The following is a 20,112-nucleotide window of genomic DNA, read 5'->3' as shown; positions in this document are numbered from 1 at the left end:
TTGGTTTAAGTCGAACGCGTCACGACGCGTTTAGTTCCCGATAAAAAATTTTCGCCTTTTTTCTTTTTGACTGTATTGATTGCAATCAAATCAATAGAATCATAAATTATCTAGACCCACCAGAGGGCTTCCCCCCTAATTTATATTTATCCTTTATTCACACATTGGAATATATCGCAGGGCGGGAGAGCCTTTCATTACTGTTCTAATCCTACGATGCTCTCCTATTTTAAATCCAACAAAAAAGGCAAAGTTAAATCGCTTGTCGAGACCTCAATACCCTCCCCGGAACCGTCTTCCCCACTGCAAGTGGATGAAGGTGGTAAAGAATGCGTAAATAAGTTAAGCCCTGTTATAGTAGAGAGCACGGAAATTTCAGATCCTTTTGGAACAGAATGCAATAGTTGGGGTAGAGGGGGAAGCGAAGCAAACACAAGAGAGGAGGAGAGGGAGAGAGAAAAGTGCAGGGCAATAGAGGCACATGAAAATGGACGATTAATTTATGTTTTGTAAGTTGGTATATCTCTATTTATCGTAGCATTCGGTTTAATTTTTTTTATTTGGTAACCATATATAGTCGAGGAAAGAGAATAGAGGCGATTGATTTCCGCGATGAAGAATTAACATGCAAGCCCCGGCAACTTTGGCCGACTACTAATGTCAGCAATAATGTCCACACCAATACAAGAAATGACCGCAAGCGCAGAATGAATTTTGTAGCGACAAATGACCCCCCTTGTAAGAAACCGTATCTCACTCATTCAACTACTCTATCCACCTCCACCTCGACTTCCAATTCGACGTCTGCATCCTATGTAACCGCCTCGGGTTCCAGTTTGAGCCAGAGACAGAACCATGCCTCTTCTGCTGAAAAAATGGGAACGAGAGAGAAGGAGCTGGTATGTCCTGAGGACTCACCTGAGAATCCATTTCTTGTGTCGACATCTGGCCGAATAGAGCGTGAGCGTTCCGTCTCAAACCTCAAGTCCGGTAAAGACTTTGGAGTCGTGTTCCGAGGCAAACGGTATCCTGTTAGTGAAGAAGCGTTGTTCGGCAGTGACACTAGGTAAAATGGCGGATAGATTACACTTCAGCCATCCCTTTCTCTCCTAATAATTGATCATATTCGATATTTTAGTCCTTTCCAGGAGAGCATTAAACCCCGCAGCCTGCTTTCTGCCCTTCTCGCAGCGAAAGGAGAGAAAACTCCTGTGCCCATGCCATCAATTTGCCTTACTAATATAGATCAGCAACCAGAAATCTCTACCGCCGATATCTCACAAAAGTCTCAATCGTATGTATTGTTATCTATAACATGCGCCACTCTTCTTCTGATATCAACGTAATTTTCTATCCATAATAGGGAGTATATTGGGCCAAGCTCGCCTCCACCTTCTTCTCCTCCAACGGTAGCCGTGGCGCAAAAACGCTTCAGGCACGCACGCATCACACGGTATGGAAGGCAGACGAAAGTTAGCGGTCGAAAGGGTGGCGGATTCCACTAAGAAGTTCGTTGTTGTCTTATGGATATGTATTATTTCGCATTTCTCCTGTTTTCATATTTTGTTGTGGTTGTTATTTTGCCTTCTCGTCGAATTTTTAAAGAATTAATAAATCTTGAACCAAATATTCATATGGGTTCCACTCGGAACTCTGCTCAATCCAGTTGGTAAATTTTTCCCTGCTCCGAACCCTCCGAACCTCATTAACTGGTTCGCCAAAAGGAAAAATAAAAAATATTAAGGAAAAATATAAAATTTAAGAACGGTCGCAAAGCTTTTTAGAATTCCCTTTCTCTTTGTTTTCGTCTTCGCATTTGAATCTACATCGTTACTGATGTCTGCCGCAACTGACCAACATCCGGTGAAGGTACCCCCCCGATCCAAGAAACACAGTCTCCACCGGCGGGAAAATGGTTTCATCACTTACCTGGAGCGTCATCAGATCAGTGAGTTTCATTTTTAGTTTCACAGCTGTCAATTGCATACTAATTCAGGGGCTTGCTTGCTTCTCCTCGTTCCCTCCCAGGTCTCCCGATCTATATCATGACTGCCATCATCATTGCCTATCTTGCTGGAGTTCCTGGGACATGGCGTTTTCTCTTTATTGCCTACCAACATCCGGACGGCACCTACGGCAAAGGCTGGCTCGATACTATCTTCTTGACTTTTTACGCCTTATTCTTTACGGCCCTGCGTGCCATAGTAATTCGATACATTCTTCGGCCTGTTGCAAGTGCGGCCGGAATCGTGAAGAAACGCGAGATAACAAGATTTTGTGAACAAGGATGGGCATGTCTCTACTATTCAACCGCTTTCTCAGTGGGAATTGTAAGCACATTTCTTTGCTTTTCGTGCGGTGGGGAGGGAGCTAATATGAATTTCTCTTTTTTTTAAAAAAAGTATATAGCATCTGGTAGCGAGTACTGGTTCGACTTTAAGCACTTCTGGCTAGGATATCCACACCTACATTTCACCGCGCTCTTCAAATATTATTACCTCCTCCAGTTCTCGTTCTGGATCCACCAGTTCTTCGTGCTACAAATCGAGGATCCACGCAAAGATTACCGCGAACTCGTGATGCACCATGTGAATACCTGCGTACTAATCTTCGCCAGCTATTGCTGTAACTTCACGCGGATTGGGAACGCCGTGTTCTGCTCGATGGATTTTGCGGACATCTTTCTTGCGGTAATATTTAGCAAGCATGCACTCCCATGCATCTTTTAAGCAAAATCATGCTCACGTGCGTTTCTATCCTTCATCGCTTAGTTGGCCAAGTGTCTCTACTATCTAAAGTTTGAAACCGCCTCTAATATCGTCTTCGCGTTCCTGCTTGTTTGTTGGACCTATTCCCGACTCTACGTTTACACGGGCTTCATGTACTCTACACTGGTTGACTCGTTTAAATATATACCCAATATGCACCTCAAGCCCTCGACGGGCTGGTGGTGCCCGTGGTTTGTGCCCTACATCATCTTCACCCTGTTATTAGGACTGTACGTGTTAAACATATTCTGGACGTACCTGATGTTCCGGATTGCCTACCGGACACTGCGTGGAAAGGAGCTGAAGGACGACCGAAGCGATGATGAGGAGTGAGTTTTCTATTTTACTATGGTGTGATGCTTACTTTTGCTGATCTTGGGGTGATCAATTTTTTTTTAATCCAGTGAGGGCAAGAAATACGAAAATGGACACGCCAATGGCAATAAAAAAGCGGACTAAAAATTATTTCATGTTCACTCTTATCAGATGCGTTATTGGGCCTTGATTTTTAATAGCATTATATTCATTAATATTAATCGTAATTTTAGAGTTTCTGCTATATTCCACGTTTTTTTTCCTCTTCTCTTTATATAATGCCATTTTTTCCTCTTTCTTTTCTTTTACCTACCACGATGAACCATTATTTCATGATATTTTAGGTTGTTCTTTTTATGTTATTGTAAATGATATAAACTAACTATGATTAAAGTTGAAAAAATATACAGAATTAATAGTCAAGCTCGCCAGTCTCCTCTTGGCCCTCGCCGTCATTAGCCTCCTCTTCATCAAAGTAGACGTCTTGCAGATCCCGTTCCATTTGGTCGTAATCGTCAAGGGACGGATCGTTGTCTATTGCATCGTAGTCGAACTCCTAAGGCATTAAAATAATCCATCTACATCAGCTTATAACAGCTAATTGAATCGTTCACTACTGGCTTACATCTTTCCCATCCAAGAAATTTTCCTCCATAATGCGCACAAATTCTCTTCGCAGGTCGTCTCTTTCTTCAGCAGTCAACTCTTTCTCTTCTTCTGCAAATTCTCTACCGCTTTCCTTACTTAAATCCATACCGTCCTCATCCAACATTACCCCATATTCCTTCGCCGCATCTTCTTCCTCTTCCTCCTCCTCTACCTCCTCCTCTACCTCCTCTTCTGCCTCCTCTTGCCACTTTCTTCTCTCCTCAGCTTCGGCTGAATCGATATTTGAGTATATCCGGTCTACCAAACCCATTTCCATCGGGAAGGCGCTTAGTGGGGGGACGTGGCGGCCTATGAAATCATTATATAGACTTGGCTGTCTATATCGCATCTCCTCGTCTGAGAAATATTCAGTGCGGCGGAGGTGTTGAAGGTATGCAAGACGGCGATTTCTAGATAAGGAAGATTTTTTTGGAGAGGTGGAGGGTGGAGAAGCGAGGGAGTTTAGGTGAAAATTGACTTCATAGTTATCTAATATTGCAAGAGATTAGAGTCTAGAACTAACAGTGCCAGAAACAGAAAAACGCAACAAACACCTCTCATGCATTCGAATCTGGAGAGCTCTTCTCTTGGTAAATATCTACCCCACCGTTCCAGAAACAGACCTGGATCACGGTGGAGAATGTCACCCATTTGCTCGAGCTTTTCGTTTGAAGTCAGCTCAACCTCATGTTCTCGGAGGGACTTGAAGGGTATGAATTCGAGATTCTGCTGGAGATAGTCGATTAATTTCGAGGAATCAGAGGGATTCATCACATTCATCGATAAGATCTCACTGAATGGCGAAATACGTGAGGTTGATTTGCTTTTTTCATAAATGCTGTGTGACTGTTAAGTGAAATAATGGCAGTTGATACACTTCTTATTGATACAACAAGCTAGCAGAATACAATAAAATGTACATTCATAGCTAGAAAGAGGATGTAGCCAGTGCTATATCCTCTTTCCAGGTATTAGACTAAATATAGTGAACAGAACAGCAATGGCCAGCAAACAAGCGGACAATGTCACTATTGACCTCTGAACAAGTCTTCGACGAATGTTCGAGTCTTGAATTTTTGAGAGAGTAAAGAACGTGGTTTCGTAGGAGTTGGCGACAAGGACCAGTAGAGGGCAGAGCTGAAGGATACCGGTGACTAGGGAATAGATGCCGACGGTTAACGGAATGAAGCCCTTGCAAAATACGGGATTAAGCAAACTTCACCGCCATAAGAGAAATAGAAGAACTGAAGCCACTTACCCACAAGCGATTCTCCCAAGGTTTAGCATCCAGAAGGATGCAGCTAAACTCCATCGAAAACCCGAAAAAGAGCGCAAGCAGCCCGATGATGATACGCAAGCCCTCCTGACCGGCAAGGTTGCAGCGGGTGCACCAGCGAAGAAACTCCGGATATACGCCAGCAAGTCGGGTTTGCTCTATCCATTGCTGGGCCTGTTGGAAGAGATCCTCGCGACCGAGAATATTGGTCTCCAATGTCACCTTGATTTCCGCCTCGATGTGCGAGGGAAGTGCGAGCTTTTTTACGGCGCCGGAGGAGAAGTACACGGAATAGATGCGCTCTGCTGAGGCGCGAGCGTCTAGCAGAGGCTTTTTCTTCCTCTTCTTGGTGTGGCAGAGCAAGTGATGCTCGCGGGCGTGAAGCCAGAAAAGAAGATCATTGACGTGCTCCGGGTGGCAGCGCTCAAGGAACCTGAGAAAGGTGTAAATGCAAAATGGCGGCTGGGCGTGTTTGAAAAGGAGCTGCGACAGCGTTGGAAGAGGTTGCTCCTGGCGGACATTCATCTGGGAGCTAGCTATGAGCCGTTGGGCCGGTGGATAACGGTTTTGATGTTAGTATCAGGGAGAGTAAGGCGGCGAGGTTTTTTATCCGATGCCAGGATAAGATCCTCGGGGATATGGGACGCAAAATATCCGTATAGAAATGCAATCCCTCGCAAAATTGCCCACCCTCAAATAAGGTTTCAAGCGCGATTCAGCTGTATATTATTTGCTATTTCTTGCTGACTCATTATCAGGGGAGCTAACACTATCAGACTGGTGTTAGCGAGGAGCGCGGGAAGAAGCGTTGCCTGCGCGGGCTGAAGGCCCAAATGGCCTAGGCCGGCCCCAGATGATCACACGCTCCGGCGAGCGGAATCGGTCGATCTCTCGTGGCCCGCACTAAGCAAAATAGACAGAATCCTTGGCATGGGCTCGCAAGATTTTAAGGCAAGTCACGGAACAAGAGCTCCCTTATTTGAAACGAGGATGTGTGCGTGGACAGTGTGTAAGCCCCTTGTGTATCTAATGAACCTCGCTTGTCATTGGCCAAATTGGGTTCTGCAGAGAAGAGTTCAATGGAAATATTTGCCAAGTTATGTTCTCTTTTTTTTTCTTTTGATGATGTTTCTCATAGCTGCTATTAATCTTTTGGCAACCCCCTCCATATAGTCCTTTCTATATTGGCCTCTCATTCTTAGTCCTATTTTTTCTTTATCGTTGAAGAAAGGCAACACTAATCAAGCCAGCAAAGCTTCGTATTTTCAGGTGTCGAAAAAAAAAAAATACGACTAATCTTATTAGTGTATTTACTGGATTCTTGGCAGCCCTATTGAGACGAGATTATAATAGTATAGCGAGAAAGCGCATGTGTGAAGAGGATTAATTCAGCTGAGAAAAAAAAAAGAGAGCCAGGATTCTTTCACGTCGCCTACATGCTTTATTTTATCCCTTGTTTTTGCGAAGTTCTCCTTCTACTTGACAACGCTTTAGTACTTCCACCTGTAACTATTTTATCCTTTGCGATCCATTCTGAGAGAACGAATGCATCATAGTTTTTGGACTCGGGAGTATGTCTACAAGGGCGACGATAAGGCAAAATCGCCGGATGACCCGGGGCGGCCGCTCGTATGTCTTTGGAAGGATTGCGGGCGCATGTTCCCCGGCGGGGAGGCCGAGACGCTCTACCAACATGTAAGCTGCTTCCCCCCTAATCTCCCTCTGGCTTGTAGTCTGTAGTAAACGGACCTTTTGGTGCTAGGTGTGCGATGATCATATCGGTAGAAAATCAACCAATAACCTATGTTTGACCTGTAAGATGGCTGGCGGACTTAGGATAGTCGGTATTTATGTTTAAATGACTCTTCTATTTTTCTTTTCAAGGTAAATGGGACGGGTGCGATGTATCCACAGTCAAGCGCGATCACTTGGTAATTGCAACTCGATCCTCAAGCTTCTCATTTCTAAGGTTGTTTTTCTTACAACTCCCCTCACCTGTTTTGCCGTTAGACGTCTCACTTGCGTGTTCATATCCCATCGAAACCACATGGATGCAGGTTCTGTGGAAAGACCTTCAAGCGACCACAAGGTATTCCCGTTTTATTTTTAAGGAGGTGTCAGCGCAACTCTCTAACGCCTCTCTATTAGATTTGAAGAAACACGAGCGCGTCCACTCACAAGCCCTTCCGCCCCTCCCCAAATCCTCTGCCTCTATGAGCGCGACCTCCACGGCCACCAGAGATGATTCCCCGCCACATCCAAACCCACAATCCAAAGCCTCGGCCATCCCAGCCACAGCCTCCAGCATCCCCACGCCCACCACCGCACCCCCCACCTTATCCATTTCACCTCCTACCGCACAGTCCACCCCTGCACCGCATGTCCCGTCTGCATCCTTTGGCAATATGCTCCATCCCCCCTCTCCTCATTCCAGAACCTCGTACCCATCCCCTCCACAGATAACCTCTGGAGTCTCAACTCTTCTAGCCGCCGCCGCTCTGGCCGAGGATATGATACCCCGCCCCACACCCCATGCCCCCCATCCGCCGCCTCCACCCCATCGCCGTTCACACGACGGTTTCGATATGGCAAGATTTGCGGGAATGCCTGCGGAAAAGCGGCTACGCTGCGATTACGATCAGCGGATGATCCAGCGCCTGAATAGTTTCGCCGCCAATTTTCCATCAGGGAGGGAAGAAGAAAGAAGACGCTCACCGGGATCGACCCTCTCCTCCTCTTTGGAAGGATCTGCATCGGATTCTGCCTCTGGGTCTGGGGAGGAGGAGGAAGAGACGGAGGAAACGGCGAAGGGGCGGGTAGAATCAAGTCACGGCGAGAGAGAAAGGAGAGCGCGAAAAAGTAGATCAGAAAAGTCGGAAGAAAAAAATGAAGAAGAAGTGGAGAGTCAGGTACGGAGAGGGTTGGCGTTTGTAAGCGTACGATAATTCTGGAACTCCTTTCCCTTTCATTTATTCTTGTGCTTTAACAGTGCTGGAGGAGAGCGGGTGTAGGATTTTTTTATTTTGCCTGAGTATTTTTATTAATTGTAAGTTTTCTCTCCACTTTTTTTTATAATATATGCCGCAATTTAAAAATGGGAAGCATGCGAAAGCGTATTTATTCATAATCATATACAAAGCTAAACAGATTTTGAATTAAATATGGATAGTAAACGTTGCTTTTTTTTTCTCTAATTGTCGAATGCGTGTAAATATATAAGGGATCGCTTTTAAGTTGAATATATAGATGAGATAGGATTTACTAATGTCCATTGTTTTTCTCTATGCCGCCCCATAACTTGCCACCTGTGACACCGCTCGCATCGCCTTCTTTCATTTGGAATCCATGCAGACTCCTTGTCTATTCTAATTCATCACTGCTGAATTGATTCGGCAAGGTGCCATACCCGGCTTCGGCATCGACACGCGCCGCATGTGGCGGGGAAGGAGTTTTGGTATGGTCAGAGAAGTCATGTTCGAATTGGGTTTGTTGGGCTCCAGATTGGGATGTGCGAGCATGGGGAAAGTTTTTATGGACATGCGATCACGAAAGTGGCAAGCAGCGCTGCAATAGGCGGATCCCTATTTGCGAAAAAATTTCGTTATTATTTGGAGACTGTAATTGTTTCTTTTTTTGCTTATAAAGTGAAGGGAAAGGGGAATGGGGAGAGGGTGCGCGTGTAGGATAGGACGTAGTGAAACAATATAAGTAGGGTGGGGAATGAATTGGACAAATGGGTATATTGATTAAGGGATTGGATGGAGAAGGGAAAACAAGAGAGAAAGGAGAGGAAGGGGGTGTTCTCCTTTGACTTACTTTTGTACGAATTTCACAGAAGAGACACCAGTTAATCTCCATGTCCACCGCTTTCCTTTTCATCCACTGACAAAGAATGGGCCGCAATGCTGCCGGTCAACAGAAGATAAAGGGAAAAGGCAAGGCTCTGAGAACAAAGAAAGAATTAAAGAAGAATGGCCGTGGATATTTTTAATATCTCTTAAACCACCGCGGAGTTTGAATGCCACGGTTCATTTTTCTCCAAGGAAGATCGCATCGTGAGTGGGCCATCTTCCGCCCTCGCTGCACCCTCTCTTCTCCCTCTTCCTCCTTTTCTGCAGGCCAGCTGCAATGCGTGCATCGAAAACTAATAAGTTCGAAATAACGAAAAAACAATATCAATTGATGCCGGCACCATTAATGCCATTGTGAAACTTAAATTGAAAAAGAGAACAAGTTTATTTATCTAATATACTTTCAAATGGAAACCAAAAAAGAAACAGAGGAAAAAAAAACCCAGTTGACTACTTCCACACTTCTTTTATAAGTATTAAGAAGAAGAGAGCGAAAAAACGAAGAATATAAACGCACACCTTAAACATATCAGGCATAGCACTGCATCTAGTAACTCCTACCAAATAGAGTATAGGCCTGCGCATCTTGTCCACACTTAATACATTTTGTAACCCCGGGCTGGAGTGGGTTCTCCTTGGGCTGCTCGAACGGAATGCAAAGGGACTTGGCCCCCATGGCGGGCGCCTTCTCATCCACCTCTGCTCCCTCCTCTTCCACCTTGGAAGACGAGTTCTTGATGTCATCCTCGCACTCCTCGCGCAAACAGAAGGGAATCAGGCACATATTCTTTGAGTCGAGAGCAGGAACGAAGTCCTCCCACTTTTCAATGCGCTTCAGGTGAGCATCTCTCGATTCCACAGCTCGCTCATACATGTCATTGTGGATTGTGTCCAAAAGCTGCGGAATTGCGGTCTCCAAATCGGCAAGGGCGATGGGAGCCTTCACTCCAGTGTCGCGTCGCACCGATAAGGTCTGCTCCTTCTTAAGATCCTTCGGGCCGATTTCGAGGCGCACGGGGACACCGCGGAGCTCCCAGTGATTGAACTTGTATCCAGGGGTGTAGTTTTCGCGGAAATCGCCCTTTGCTCTCACACCAACTTTGGTGAGGCGTGCAATGACCCCCTTGCAAGCATCCTCGATTTCCTTGCGATCCTCATCGGTCGCTTTAGCGGTCAAGCCCACGGGTACTACGATCACCTGGATGTTCGAGACACGGGGAGGCATCACCAGTCCTTTGTCGTCTCCGTGGATCATGACCATCACACCAATGGTGCGAGTGGAGAGACCCCAGCTGGTCTGCCAAACATTCAGCTTCTTGGCCTCGTCTCCAGCATTTGCGGGAGCAGTGGGGTCCTCCACCACGATGTTGAACATCTTACTGAAGTTTTGGCCCAAACAATGACTTGTTCCGGCCTGGATACCACGACCAGTGGAGGGGACAAATCCTTCCACGGTGGTTGAGTAAAGCGACCCTGCAAACTTCTCCTTGCTTGTCTTCATTCCCTTGACCACTGGCACCGCCAGCAAGTCCTTATATACTTGGTAGTAGAGTTCAAGAATTTCGCGGGTCTCGGCATCGGCTTCTTCTTTGGTCAAATAAGCACAGTGGCCCTCTTGCCATAAGAATTCGCGTGTACGCAGGAAGGGCTGCGGGTGTTTGAACTCCCAGCGTACCACCGAGCACCACTGGTTGAGCTTGAGGGGCAAGTCGCGATGACTGCGTACCCACTTCGCATAGTAGGGGTACATGACGGTCTCAGAGGTTGGGCGAATAGCAATAGGTTCCTCCAAATCAGAGCTGCCACTATTGAGCGGGAGGGAAGAGTGAAACGAGGGTGAGGAAAAAAAATCCTTGGTTAATCATGGGAATTCCTGTGAACGGATGATAACGAATGCACTTACGATTTTGTTACCCAAGCAACCTCTGGAGCAAATCCTTCAATGTGGTCCTTCTCTCTCTCGAGGGCACGGTTAGATACAAACATGGGGAAATAAGCATCCTCAACACCCAATTTCTCGATTTCCGCATCAAACCATCCTATTCACTAGTGGTCAGTACATAGATGCACGTATTACTTAGAATGAAGAGCTTACCTTGAATGACTTTCCAAACATAATATGCCCAGGGTCTAAGGACGTAACATCCACTAACATCATAGTATTCAATCATATCACCACGGGTAACCACCTATTCTCAAGAAGAGAGCAAAGAGGATGGATCCATAGGATTAAGGCGAGAATATAAGATAGCAAAACTAGATGTACTCATACCTGTTGGTACCATTTTGAAAAATCTACATCCTTCTTAACTTCGATGCCCAACTGGGAGGCACCTTCGCTCTGACCTATTGGTTTGTGAATAGAAATTCTTCTCAATATCATCCGACATAAAATTTTCCGAGCAATGCGATGTTACCATCTTGCTTTGCACCTCTATTCAATATCGAGATGTATCAAAATATGCTATTCAGTATTCGTTCAATTATATGTTAAAATTGCTCAATTTACCCCTTAGCCTTCTTTATGTCTTTGCTCATCGTCTTTGCACTTTCAAAAGTGAACTATGTTATGAACACAAATTGTGTTTATATAGATGCCAAAAAAGACAGTTTTCGTTTTAAAAAAACGCGAAAGCATGAGTCAAGTCAAAATTGTGTTTATTTTTTTTTTTTTTGATCCAAGTTTGTTGAGGGCAAGCTATTGGATTATCCGATTCGGCTTTCTTTGTTCACATGTCCATATAAAAATTGTTAAAAAGCCAAAGCCGTTTTGATAAAAACGGTTTTCGGCACAAAGGTCCATCGAGACAAATCTCGTGAAAATGCGTGCTATTTTAGTTGATCGTTACCTTAAAAGCCCTGAAGAACTCGTTATCACTGAAAATGCCCCAGAACCCGATGCCTTAAAGCCTGGCCAAGTTCTCGTCCAGGTTGTTGCGGTAGGATTAAATTTCTATGAAGTTCTTATGATTCAGGGCAAATACCAAACGAAGCCGAAATTCCCTTTTCTCCTTGGAACCGAGTTTGCGGGCATAGTGCTCAAGGTCAACGATGGCCAAAATCCAGGAAAGTATGGGAGGGTGAAGGTTGGGGATCGGGTTTTTGGAAGCGCGGCTGGAACCCATTGCGAAAAAATTGTATGTAACATGAAGGAAGTATTGCGTATACCGCCCGGTTTAAGCTTCGAGGAAGCCGCTGGGGTGTTCATGAATTATATGACTTCGTGGTACGGACTTGTAAATCGAGGCAGTATACAACCTGGTAAAACCGTTTATTATTCTACTTTTCCTTCTATCCGCGTTTTAATCAGACGCGTTCATATGTATTTATTTAGGAGAAGTTGTGCTGGTACACGGTGCAGCTGGTGGTGTTGGTCTCACTGCTGTGCAAATCGCCAAGGCCCACAATGCTAAAGTCATAGCCATGGCTTCCACCGAAGCTAAACGCAAAGTCTGCCTCGAACAAGGAGCCGATCATGTCATTGGATATGAAAAGGGGTGGCATGATAAAGTCAAACAATTAACAGGTGGTAGAGGGGTGGATATAGTCTATGATCCTGTTGGCCTTTTGCTTCCCTCACTCAAGTGCGTTGCGCCTCATTCGCGACTCCTTGTGATCGGGTTTGCTGGCGGCAAGATTGAAAGTATCCCGGCGAATTTGTGCTTGGTTAAAAGCGCATCCGTGGTTGGTGTGTTCTTTGGCAATTTCAGTGCAAGAAACCCTGATAAAGCGGAAAGGATGCTGGCGGATATATTGGGTGCATTCGAGAGCGGACGGCTGAAAAGACCGGTTATTTACAAAGTGTATAAAGGTCTCGAAGGAGTAAAGGAGGGACTATTGGCAATTATGAACAGAGAAGTGTACGGGAAAGCGGTGGTGAGAATCGCCATGGGCAATAGACTCTGAAATGTTTAAATATTTTATTTTATTTTTTTATTGTAACATTATGAAAATGCCTCAAAGTAAAAACCGTGAGAGCTCTACGAGTAGAAAACAAAACAATGGTAATAGTGAACATTATTATTGTATGAACAACATAATGAAAAATGCCAGCTATTGCTTCATTTTCCCCTTTAAGCTTGCTTCATATTTAGCATCGAGCAGCAAGAAGCGATACCAGATTGGGGTGATGAAAATGGTTGCCGCATGCCATAAAGAATGAGCGTCGAAGACTTCCCAAATAGGAGGGAAATCCAAGAGCTCCAAAGACATGGCCACTGTGATTAGTAAGAAGCAGAGGATTGAGCGCCAGGCGTACTTCCGGCCATGGGAAATTGCCCATGTAGCCCATATTGACCACACGAAATTGTGCACCACGCCCACTGCGACTGAAGCAGCCATGTTATAGGAGTAGTCAAAACGCCAAAAGGAGAGATAGCTAACATGTGCAATAAACATAGACAAGAGTACAAAGCCTCCACCAAACAACACCAGGCGATTCACCCCAAAAACGCGTAAGAGGGCAAGATAGAGGCCATACAGAATCCCAAAGCCTGCGGAGAAGTAATCCAGCTTCTCTGTAAGGGACGTGTCTCTTGTGTGGAACACTGAACTCCATAACCAAGTGTTCAATCCCACAATCACATTTCCCAGTAAAAATTTCTTGATTGGTAGTGAATCCGGCAATCTACTCAGGACTTTCCAGTGCTTATAGTGCACCCAGCCATTCAGTAAACTGAATATTACGCTCGCGGGCTCTTGGACACCCAGAACACGGACAAAGGGCCATTTACCATGGTATTGGACAATTGGATCCCCTCGCTCCATCGCCTCCTGTGTGATAGTACGCATGCAGTTATATCCACAGTTACTTGCGCATGTCCAGCCGGTCAAACGCAGAGAAAGTGGAAGGGGAGGATTGGAACCACATGTATTGTGACGGCAATAGGCCACGCAATTCTGATAGTCGGGAGAAGAGTCACCAATTGATGCTATCACAAGAGGAACAATGGAAAGAATGAGCAGGGGTAGGAACAATCTAATTCTCATCTTTGTCAGTAAGGAGGAATGGGGTTGATGGATGACAAAGTAAAGTAATATATATAATTTCCATTCATTATCCACTCATCCTCGAGCTAAGCCACATATTCGCTAAATTTCGAGCAGGCAACAGATGGACCCGATCGAAAAAGAAGAGATCATGTCCGGGGCAAGAATGGTATTTATAACAACATCCGTCGTTATACATATATATTTATATATCAATATTTTATTATTTAGTTTTCAGCTATCTCCTCGGCAGCGGCTGCATCCATGCTGCTGGGCGTAAACTCAAGTGTTCACACTGAGGGCAAAGAGAGAAAGGTAGGAACCTCGATTTCAGCCGATTGTATTACCTAAACAACTTCTAATAGCACATGTATAATGCTACAGTCTGTATACGAAAACCCTGAGCCATCACCACTCATTCAGGAAGAGCCACTTGGATTACAGGGGGCCGTGCAGAAAGCTCGTCTGACTACCTTAAATACGCTTAATCAAATCCATGCTAAATCTCTTGAAACTAAAGAGAAGGTGGTGGCTGCCGAGAATGAATTAATTGGCAAGATGAAAGAAATCATTTCTAAGGAGGATAATCTGTTGCCGAATGGAATTTGGGTAGGAGTAGCAGCATTGGCTGGTGTGGTAGCTTCAAGAAATCGTAAGAATGCTTCTATTTTATATGACCGTCATTTTTGCTTTTGGTACTCAAGTCTTTTATTCTGGTAAGGCAATATCATTATCAGAGCCGCCTCTCCCATCCTCTTCGCCACATTAGCCTCCTCTTATCTCCTTCCTCGCACTACGAATAACATTTTCAGGGAGTTCGAACGCGTAGAACAACGTTGGCCCCCGCTCAGCGATATGCACAAGAAAGTATCCAACACAGTAGAGCAATCGAAGCTAGATGCAAAAGAGGCGTGGCAGTGGATCGGAAAAGAAATCGAGTATGTGCGCGGAGAAATCGAGGATGGGCTGCGGAGGTTTGAACAGCAGGCAACAAAAAAAAGAGTCCAAGTTGGCGAGAAGGTGGAGGGTGTAAAGGAGAAGGTGACGGTAGCTGCTGAGAAGAATACATAGAGATTTTTCGCTATAGAAATAAAACATAAATTATACAAATTTTTTTTCTCAAGCAAGACATTTTTTTGGGTTTAGACCAAGTCCATTTATTGTGGCGCAGTGCATATGACCTTTTGCTCCCAATGTCCAAGTGCTTATCTGCAAGAAGTAAAACGAGAAAGCAACATCAGCTACTTATAATTTTTATAAACGTCGCAAAAAAGTTAGCGAGATACATATTTTACTTACACTAGTCCAATTCGTACACTAATTTAAGCCTAATGAGCCGTTTTCGGCATGGTCAGCAGGCCTTTATCTTTTGCTACTATGTCTCTGGTCACGGTATGTAATTTTCCAACATTAGAGGTCAAGCCTCGCGGGAAGATGGTCCATCAGCTAAGTAATATTCATACTAGGTTGGGGCCACGCTACCCGTGTGAACCAAATCGCTACGGAGCTCCTGCGTCATCCCGCTGGCCACACAGTCTACATCATTAGTGATGCAAGCGATTTCATATTTCAGCGAGTCATCTGCCTCGGGGCACAGTATCGCCATGCGCTTATCGACTCCGGAGTAATTCAGACACTTCCATATGTTATTGATGGCCCGAATACAATAGCTGGCGTGGAATCCTTTATGAAAAAACGGGCTGAAATTTTAAGGGAGGAGGCGTCGTGGCTCAAGTCGGTGAGATGCGATATAGTGCTGTGTGATGCGCCTTTTGTGCCCTGGTAAGTAAAAGAGATAAATGCTGACATTGGAGTTGATTCTGGTGTTGGGTCTTTTGACTTCAAAAACAAATTGTGTCTTGGCCTTGTGCAATTCTAACTTTTGGAATTGTTTGTTGTCTTCTATAACTTAGTGCTGCTGCGGCGAAAGCCGGTATACCCTCGGCTCTTGTGACAAACTTCACCTTTGATGAGATTTACTGGAAGTTGCGTGAGGGGAATTCTTCGCTTAATATGCGCATCAATAACCTTGTCGATCAAATGATTTCTGATTATTCTCACTCCGCACTGCTTGTCCGCCTACCAGGCTATATCAACATTCCTGCGTTCGAAAATGCACCCTCCATCTCCTCTGACGACTATCTTTCCAACAATGAGGCAGAACACATTACGAGAAAGAAGTGTATCATAGATGTGCCGCTTGTGGTACGCAAGGGACAATCTCCCCGTGATGAAGTCTGGTTTGCCATCGGCATCCCTCCTAAAATCTACACCACCCACAAGATTCTTTTACTGCAATTTGGTGGCCAGGTACTTTCGAAAGACGCGTGGGGCGACAATCCCCTTCCGGATGGTTGGATATGTGTTTTCTGTGGCGATCCTCCGTCCGCCAGTCTTCCCAGCCGCTTTTTCCGAGCTCCCAAGGACGCCTACATCCCTGATTTGATCAACGCCGCCGACGTTCTGCTTGGAAAACTCGGATACGGTAGCTGCTCTGAGGCAATTGCTCATTGCAAGCCGCTAGTGTATGTGCCAAGGCCACAATTCAAGGAAGAAGAAGGGCTGCTGGTTTTGATGCGTAATCATGGTTTGCCTGTGGAAATGCCGCGAGAACAGTTCGAGTCCGGCGAATGGGGGAAGTATATTCTTCAGGCTGCAGAGTTGAAAAAAAAGGATCCGGTGCCGGATAATGGGGGAGAAATTGCTGCGAGAGTTTTGGAGAAATGGGTTGGGGTGCAGAAAATGAAATCCCTAGACAATGGAGAGAGTCAACTAAATACAATGATAGCTGAAAATGATAGAGAAAGAGTAAATGGGGCCATTTTACCTCCTATTTCCACAGCACAATAGATACTATTTACTGATATAACACTCCATTTATTTTGCTATGTTTTTTTGTGTGTGTTCGTGCGTGTTTTTCCTTTTGCTCGGGCTGATTTATAGCCTTTTTTTCTACAACTCTTTTCCAAGTATATATATTTTCTCTATTCTTTTTAACTTTTCTCTATTTCATCCGTTTTCTTGCCCGTTTTTTCCCTATGAAAACCAGAAAGTGTTTTAGTGGTTTTGTATGATTTATGATGTGTCTTTTCCCTCATACAATTTTTTACACGACTATTGTTCTAATCCACACATCTATTTTTAAAGAGGATTTTCCACATTCAAACACAGCGATCCTTCCATGAAATCATGTAACCAATCGTTTACCTAAGATGATTCATATAAGCCATTTTATTCCAAGGTTCGGAATTTCATCCATGTGTTCTGTCAACCTCTTTCAACCTCCTTTTTCTTTCGATTGCATCCATCAAAACCATTAAATAATAATAATCGATATATGTATTTCACAACTTCCTGTTCCTTTCACCACACATAGCCTCCCACCCCCACACTTCTCTCGATAGTCTCCCCGATATATTTTTTTATCTATGGTGATCCCTACGCCGCGTAAACCCCTTTCCCCATCACTTCGCCCTCTCTCCCCCTCTTCCAACCCTAAAAACCCTAAATCTCGCATCTCACGTTGGCTCTCAACTCGAAAACTACAACAAAAGAATGATCATTCTGTTATTGAGCATGTTTCCAATGCGGAAACCGATCCGAGAAAACACGGAAGATCGGCAAGTGCAGATCATGCCATCATGGGAATTTATCAAAATTTTAGCGAGCATGCCGAAGAGGAGGAGCAGGAAGAGGAGGAAGAGGAATGTGCGAATGCGGGCGCAGTTGAGAACTGGGAGAGCAGCCTGGAGGATGAAGTGAAAGGGGACGCCAAAGAAAAGCCTAATCGTCGAAATAGCACGGGTGACGAAGATGACCTTGTTCTTGTAGAGACATCTCCCAACGGATTTGACAATGAGAATTATGAATGGGATCCTCTTCCCGAATCGATAGCCCCCAGAAATTCTGGCCAAAAATCGGCCTTGAGCGAATACCCAGGACTGGATGTTCTATTGTACTGGTTGAATGGACCGCAGATACCCTATGCTGACGATGAAGTCGCAGGTGCAGTTAACGGGGGAGGCAAGAAACGACGAAGAGTCGGGAAGGAGGGGGGAAATGGGCAGGGGGGAGGATCCGGAGGCCTATTGGAAATGGCCTGGCAGTTTATTGCGCTCTTAACATACCCCGATCTTCCTCCTCAACAGAAACGTACTTTCGCAGAATTAAAACAAATCACATTTGTACGCAATCGGTGAGTATATCGCTCCCTCAAGGTGCCATCAATACCATCTCATTAACAAGTATGCTGCCTATTTCTCGTGATTGTAGTCGTCGCATGCTCCTCTTTCTTACCATCTACTGTCTTGTGCTGCGCTATTCTTCCTTCGATCTTTATATTATCTTGCTTCTTGCATCCAATTGTGGATTGCTGTGGTTGATGAAAAACTCAGGCAAAGTCAATGTCAATATGGCAAAGAGGTAGGCATTCCTTTAGGATGTGCAACTATCAAACCAGCATATTTACTTGGCGACTCTTCCTCTGTTTTTTTTTATTAGGGCAATCAGGCAGCGCATTCGCTGGACTAAAGAGTGGGCTGGCAATCTTTTCCGCTCTGGAGACAAGCAGGAAAAAAGCATCGAAGATCCATCTAATGACCTTCTTCCTATCACAGCGACATCGCCAGAAAAACCTCCAACCAAGTCGCTTTCTAAACGTACTATGTTCTTTCGTAGGTCACGCTCGCCAAATATCGAACCCACAAGGACTCCTTCGGAGATCAGCTCCGCCTCTGCGGTTCAACCCCCCGCACCGCAAAATGGAGAGGGAAGAGGCTCAAAACTAGGGAAAAAGAGACTATTTAAAGGAAAAGAGCCGGCAAGTTTACCACAGCAGATTGCCAGCCCTGTCCGTAGCCCATCAATATTACCGGAGGTCCCCACTATTGAAAAATGTAAGACACCTGGTCTGAAAGAGGCAATAGACATGCAGCCTCGCGAAGAAGAAGACCGGGGCGTCTTCTTATTGCCCCCTAATGCACCTTCAATCACCAATGAGTATCCGCATTCAGTGATCGAATCTGCTGTCGAGCCATCCTCCTCCACACCGACTTCATTAGCTACCTCGGTCTCTTGAACCATATACTACTTGTGTGCTTATTTAATATCATGTATAGAGTATTTTTTTTTTCGCAACCTCCGTATTCACTTATAATATTCAACCACGATGCAGCTCATTTATTATTTTTTTCCTTCCTCCCATCCTCACAGAATCACCTCCAGCTTTTATTTTTCTCTTTTGAACGCACGCTTTTGAATTTTCTCTATGCTGAACCGGTACAATACCATCTTTTAATTATATATGTTAGAATCTCGAAAATAGAATGGAACCGAAAGATCAGATGTTTGAACGTATATGCTTATGGAAAGAAACGTGGGTGAAGCAAAACATTACATGTCTGGAGTTTATTTTCATTATCATTCAGAGGTTGACAATACAATTTCATATGCTTAAAAAGTATTTTCCATAAGTGTTACAGGAGTGTGTGAATATAAAAACATAATTGCTTCACAGGCTAGGAGGGTTTACTGCCCACCACGCAAACGCAAGACGAGATGGAGAGTCGACTCTTTCTGGATATTGTAGTCCGAGAGAGTGCGTCCATCCTCGAGTTGCTTACCAGCAAAGATCAGGCGCTGCTGGTCCGGGGGGATACCCTCTTTATCCTGGATCTTCTGCTTCACGGTTTCAATCGTGTCAGATGACTCCACCTCAAGGGTGATGGTCTTGCCGGTGAGGGTCTTGACGAAGATTTGCATACCACCACGCAGACGCAAGACAAGATGGAGAGTGGATTCTTTCTGGATGTTGTAGTCGGAGAGAGTGCGGCCATCTTCGAGTTGTTTGCCTGCGAAAATCAGACGCTGCTGATCTGGGGGGATACCCTCCTTATCCTGAATCTTCTGCTTCACGGTCTCAATCGTGTCAGATGACTCCACCTCGAGTGTGATTGTCTTGCCTGTGAGGGTCTTAACGAAAATTTGCATACCACCACGCAGACGAAGAACAAGGTGAAGGGTCGACTCCTTTTGAATATTGTAGTCAGAAAGAGTGCGGCCATCCTCGAGCTGTTTGCCGGCAAAGATCAAACGCTGCTGATCCGGGGGGATACCCTCTTTGTCTTGGATTTTCTGCTTCACCGTTTCAATAGTGTCAGATGATTCGACTTCAAGAGTAATTGTCTTGCCGGTGAGAGTCTTGACGAAGATTTGCATACCACCACGAAGGCGAAGAACAAGATGGAGGGTTGATTCTTTCTGAATA

At 45.0% G+C, this 20,112-nt stretch overlaps 12 protein-coding genes across 12 annotated transcripts; 7 read left to right on the top strand and 5 right to left on the bottom strand.

The window, feature by feature from the left end:
- Positions 1-216: 216 nt before the first annotated feature.
- On the top strand, positions 217-1,505 carry VTP21DRAFT_11501 (uncharacterized protein; the record flags this gene model as incomplete). The annotated part of the gene is made up of 4 exons (XM_069390953.1): positions 217-509; positions 578-1,066; positions 1,139-1,294; positions 1,364-1,505. The coding sequence occupies 4 exons, from the start codon at positions 217-219 to the stop codon at positions 1,503-1,505; spliced, it is 1,080 nt and encodes a 359-aa protein (XP_069252132.1).
- Positions 1,506-1,836: 331 nt separating this feature from the next.
- VTP21DRAFT_11500 (uncharacterized protein) lies at positions 1,837-3,227 on the top strand (the record flags this gene model as incomplete). The annotated part of the gene is made up of 5 exons (XM_069390952.1): positions 1,837-1,948; positions 2,029-2,330; positions 2,403-2,690; positions 2,772-3,097; positions 3,173-3,227. The coding sequence occupies 5 exons, from the start codon at positions 1,837-1,839 to the stop codon at positions 3,225-3,227; spliced, it is 1,083 nt and encodes a 360-aa protein (XP_069252131.1).
- A 268-nt stretch (positions 3,228-3,495) lies between these two features.
- On the bottom strand, positions 3,496-4,511 carry VTP21DRAFT_11499 (uncharacterized protein; the record flags this gene model as incomplete). Its single annotated transcript, XM_069390949.1, has 3 exons — positions 3,496-3,639; positions 3,709-4,220; positions 4,286-4,511. 3 exons carry the CDS (start codon positions 4,509-4,511, stop codon positions 3,496-3,498), a joined length of 882 nt encoding a protein of 293 aa, XP_069252130.1.
- Positions 4,512-4,682: 171 nt separating this feature from the next.
- VTP21DRAFT_11498 (uncharacterized protein) lies at positions 4,683-5,532 on the bottom strand (the record flags this gene model as incomplete). Its single annotated transcript, XM_069390948.1, has 2 exons — positions 4,683-4,922; positions 4,990-5,532. The coding sequence occupies 2 exons, from the start codon at positions 5,530-5,532 to the stop codon at positions 4,683-4,685; spliced, it is 783 nt and encodes a 260-aa protein (XP_069252129.1).
- Positions 5,533-6,552: 1,020 nt separating this feature from the next.
- Positions 6,553-7,952, top strand: VTP21DRAFT_11497 (uncharacterized protein; the record flags this gene model as incomplete). Its single annotated transcript, XM_069390947.1, has 5 exons — positions 6,553-6,702; positions 6,770-6,821; positions 6,892-6,938; positions 7,018-7,096; positions 7,156-7,952. 5 exons carry the CDS (start codon positions 6,553-6,555, stop codon positions 7,950-7,952), a joined length of 1,125 nt encoding a protein of 374 aa, XP_069252128.1.
- Positions 7,953-9,405: 1,453 nt separating this feature from the next.
- On the bottom strand, positions 9,406-11,396 carry VTP21DRAFT_11496 (uncharacterized protein; the record flags this gene model as incomplete). Its single annotated transcript, XM_069390946.1, has 6 exons — positions 9,406-10,663; positions 10,762-10,897; positions 10,954-11,047; positions 11,131-11,204; positions 11,276-11,292; positions 11,368-11,396. The coding sequence occupies 6 exons, from the start codon at positions 11,394-11,396 to the stop codon at positions 9,406-9,408; spliced, it is 1,608 nt and encodes a 535-aa protein (XP_069252127.1).
- A 284-nt stretch (positions 11,397-11,680) lies between these two features.
- Positions 11,681-12,764, top strand: VTP21DRAFT_11495 (uncharacterized protein; the record flags this gene model as incomplete). The annotated part of the gene is made up of 2 exons (XM_069390945.1): positions 11,681-12,119; positions 12,193-12,764. The coding sequence occupies 2 exons, from the start codon at positions 11,681-11,683 to the stop codon at positions 12,762-12,764; spliced, it is 1,011 nt and encodes a 336-aa protein (XP_069252126.1).
- Positions 12,765-12,911: 147 nt separating this feature from the next.
- On the bottom strand, positions 12,912-13,847 carry VTP21DRAFT_11494 (uncharacterized protein; the record flags this gene model as incomplete). Its single annotated transcript, XM_069390944.1, has 1 exon — positions 12,912-13,847. The coding sequence occupies one exon, from the start codon at positions 13,845-13,847 to the stop codon at positions 12,912-12,914; it is 936 nt and encodes a 311-aa protein (XP_069252125.1).
- Positions 13,848-13,971: 124 nt separating this feature from the next.
- VTP21DRAFT_11493 (uncharacterized protein) lies at positions 13,972-14,918 on the top strand (the record flags this gene model as incomplete). The annotated part of the gene is made up of 4 exons (XM_069390943.1): positions 13,972-14,016; positions 14,079-14,162; positions 14,232-14,499; positions 14,569-14,918. 4 exons carry the CDS (start codon positions 13,972-13,974, stop codon positions 14,916-14,918), a joined length of 747 nt encoding a protein of 248 aa, XP_069252124.1.
- A 260-nt stretch (positions 14,919-15,178) lies between these two features.
- Positions 15,179-16,697, top strand: VTP21DRAFT_11492 (uncharacterized protein; the record flags this gene model as incomplete). The annotated part of the gene is made up of 3 exons (XM_069390942.1): positions 15,179-15,239; positions 15,314-15,629; positions 15,761-16,697. The coding sequence occupies 3 exons, from the start codon at positions 15,179-15,181 to the stop codon at positions 16,695-16,697; spliced, it is 1,314 nt and encodes a 437-aa protein (XP_069252123.1).
- A 578-nt stretch (positions 16,698-17,275) lies between these two features.
- On the top strand, positions 17,276-18,924 carry VTP21DRAFT_11491 (uncharacterized protein; the record flags this gene model as incomplete). Its single annotated transcript, XM_069390941.1, has 3 exons — positions 17,276-18,042; positions 18,120-18,269; positions 18,348-18,924. 3 exons carry the CDS (start codon positions 17,276-17,278, stop codon positions 18,922-18,924), a joined length of 1,494 nt encoding a protein of 497 aa, XP_069252122.1.
- Positions 18,925-19,373: 449 nt separating this feature from the next.
- VTP21DRAFT_11490 (uncharacterized protein) lies at positions 19,374-20,063 on the bottom strand (the record flags this gene model as incomplete). Its single annotated transcript, XM_069390940.1, has 1 exon — positions 19,374-20,063. The coding sequence occupies one exon, from the start codon at positions 20,061-20,063 to the stop codon at positions 19,374-19,376; it is 690 nt and encodes a 229-aa protein (XP_069252121.1).
- Positions 20,064-20,112: the final 49 nt, after the last annotated feature.

This window comes from Calcarisporiella thermophila (genome assembly GCF_041956535.1).
Source record: "Calcarisporiella thermophila strain CBS 279.70 unplaced genomic scaffold VTP21scaffold_9, whole genome shotgun sequence".
NCBI classification, from domain to species: Eukaryota; Fungi; Calcarisporiellomycota; class Calcarisporiellomycetes; order Calcarisporiellales; family Calcarisporiellaceae; genus Calcarisporiella; species Calcarisporiella thermophila.
Note: the sequence above shows the minus strand (reverse complement) of the source record. Positions and strands in the feature narration are given on the sequence as shown.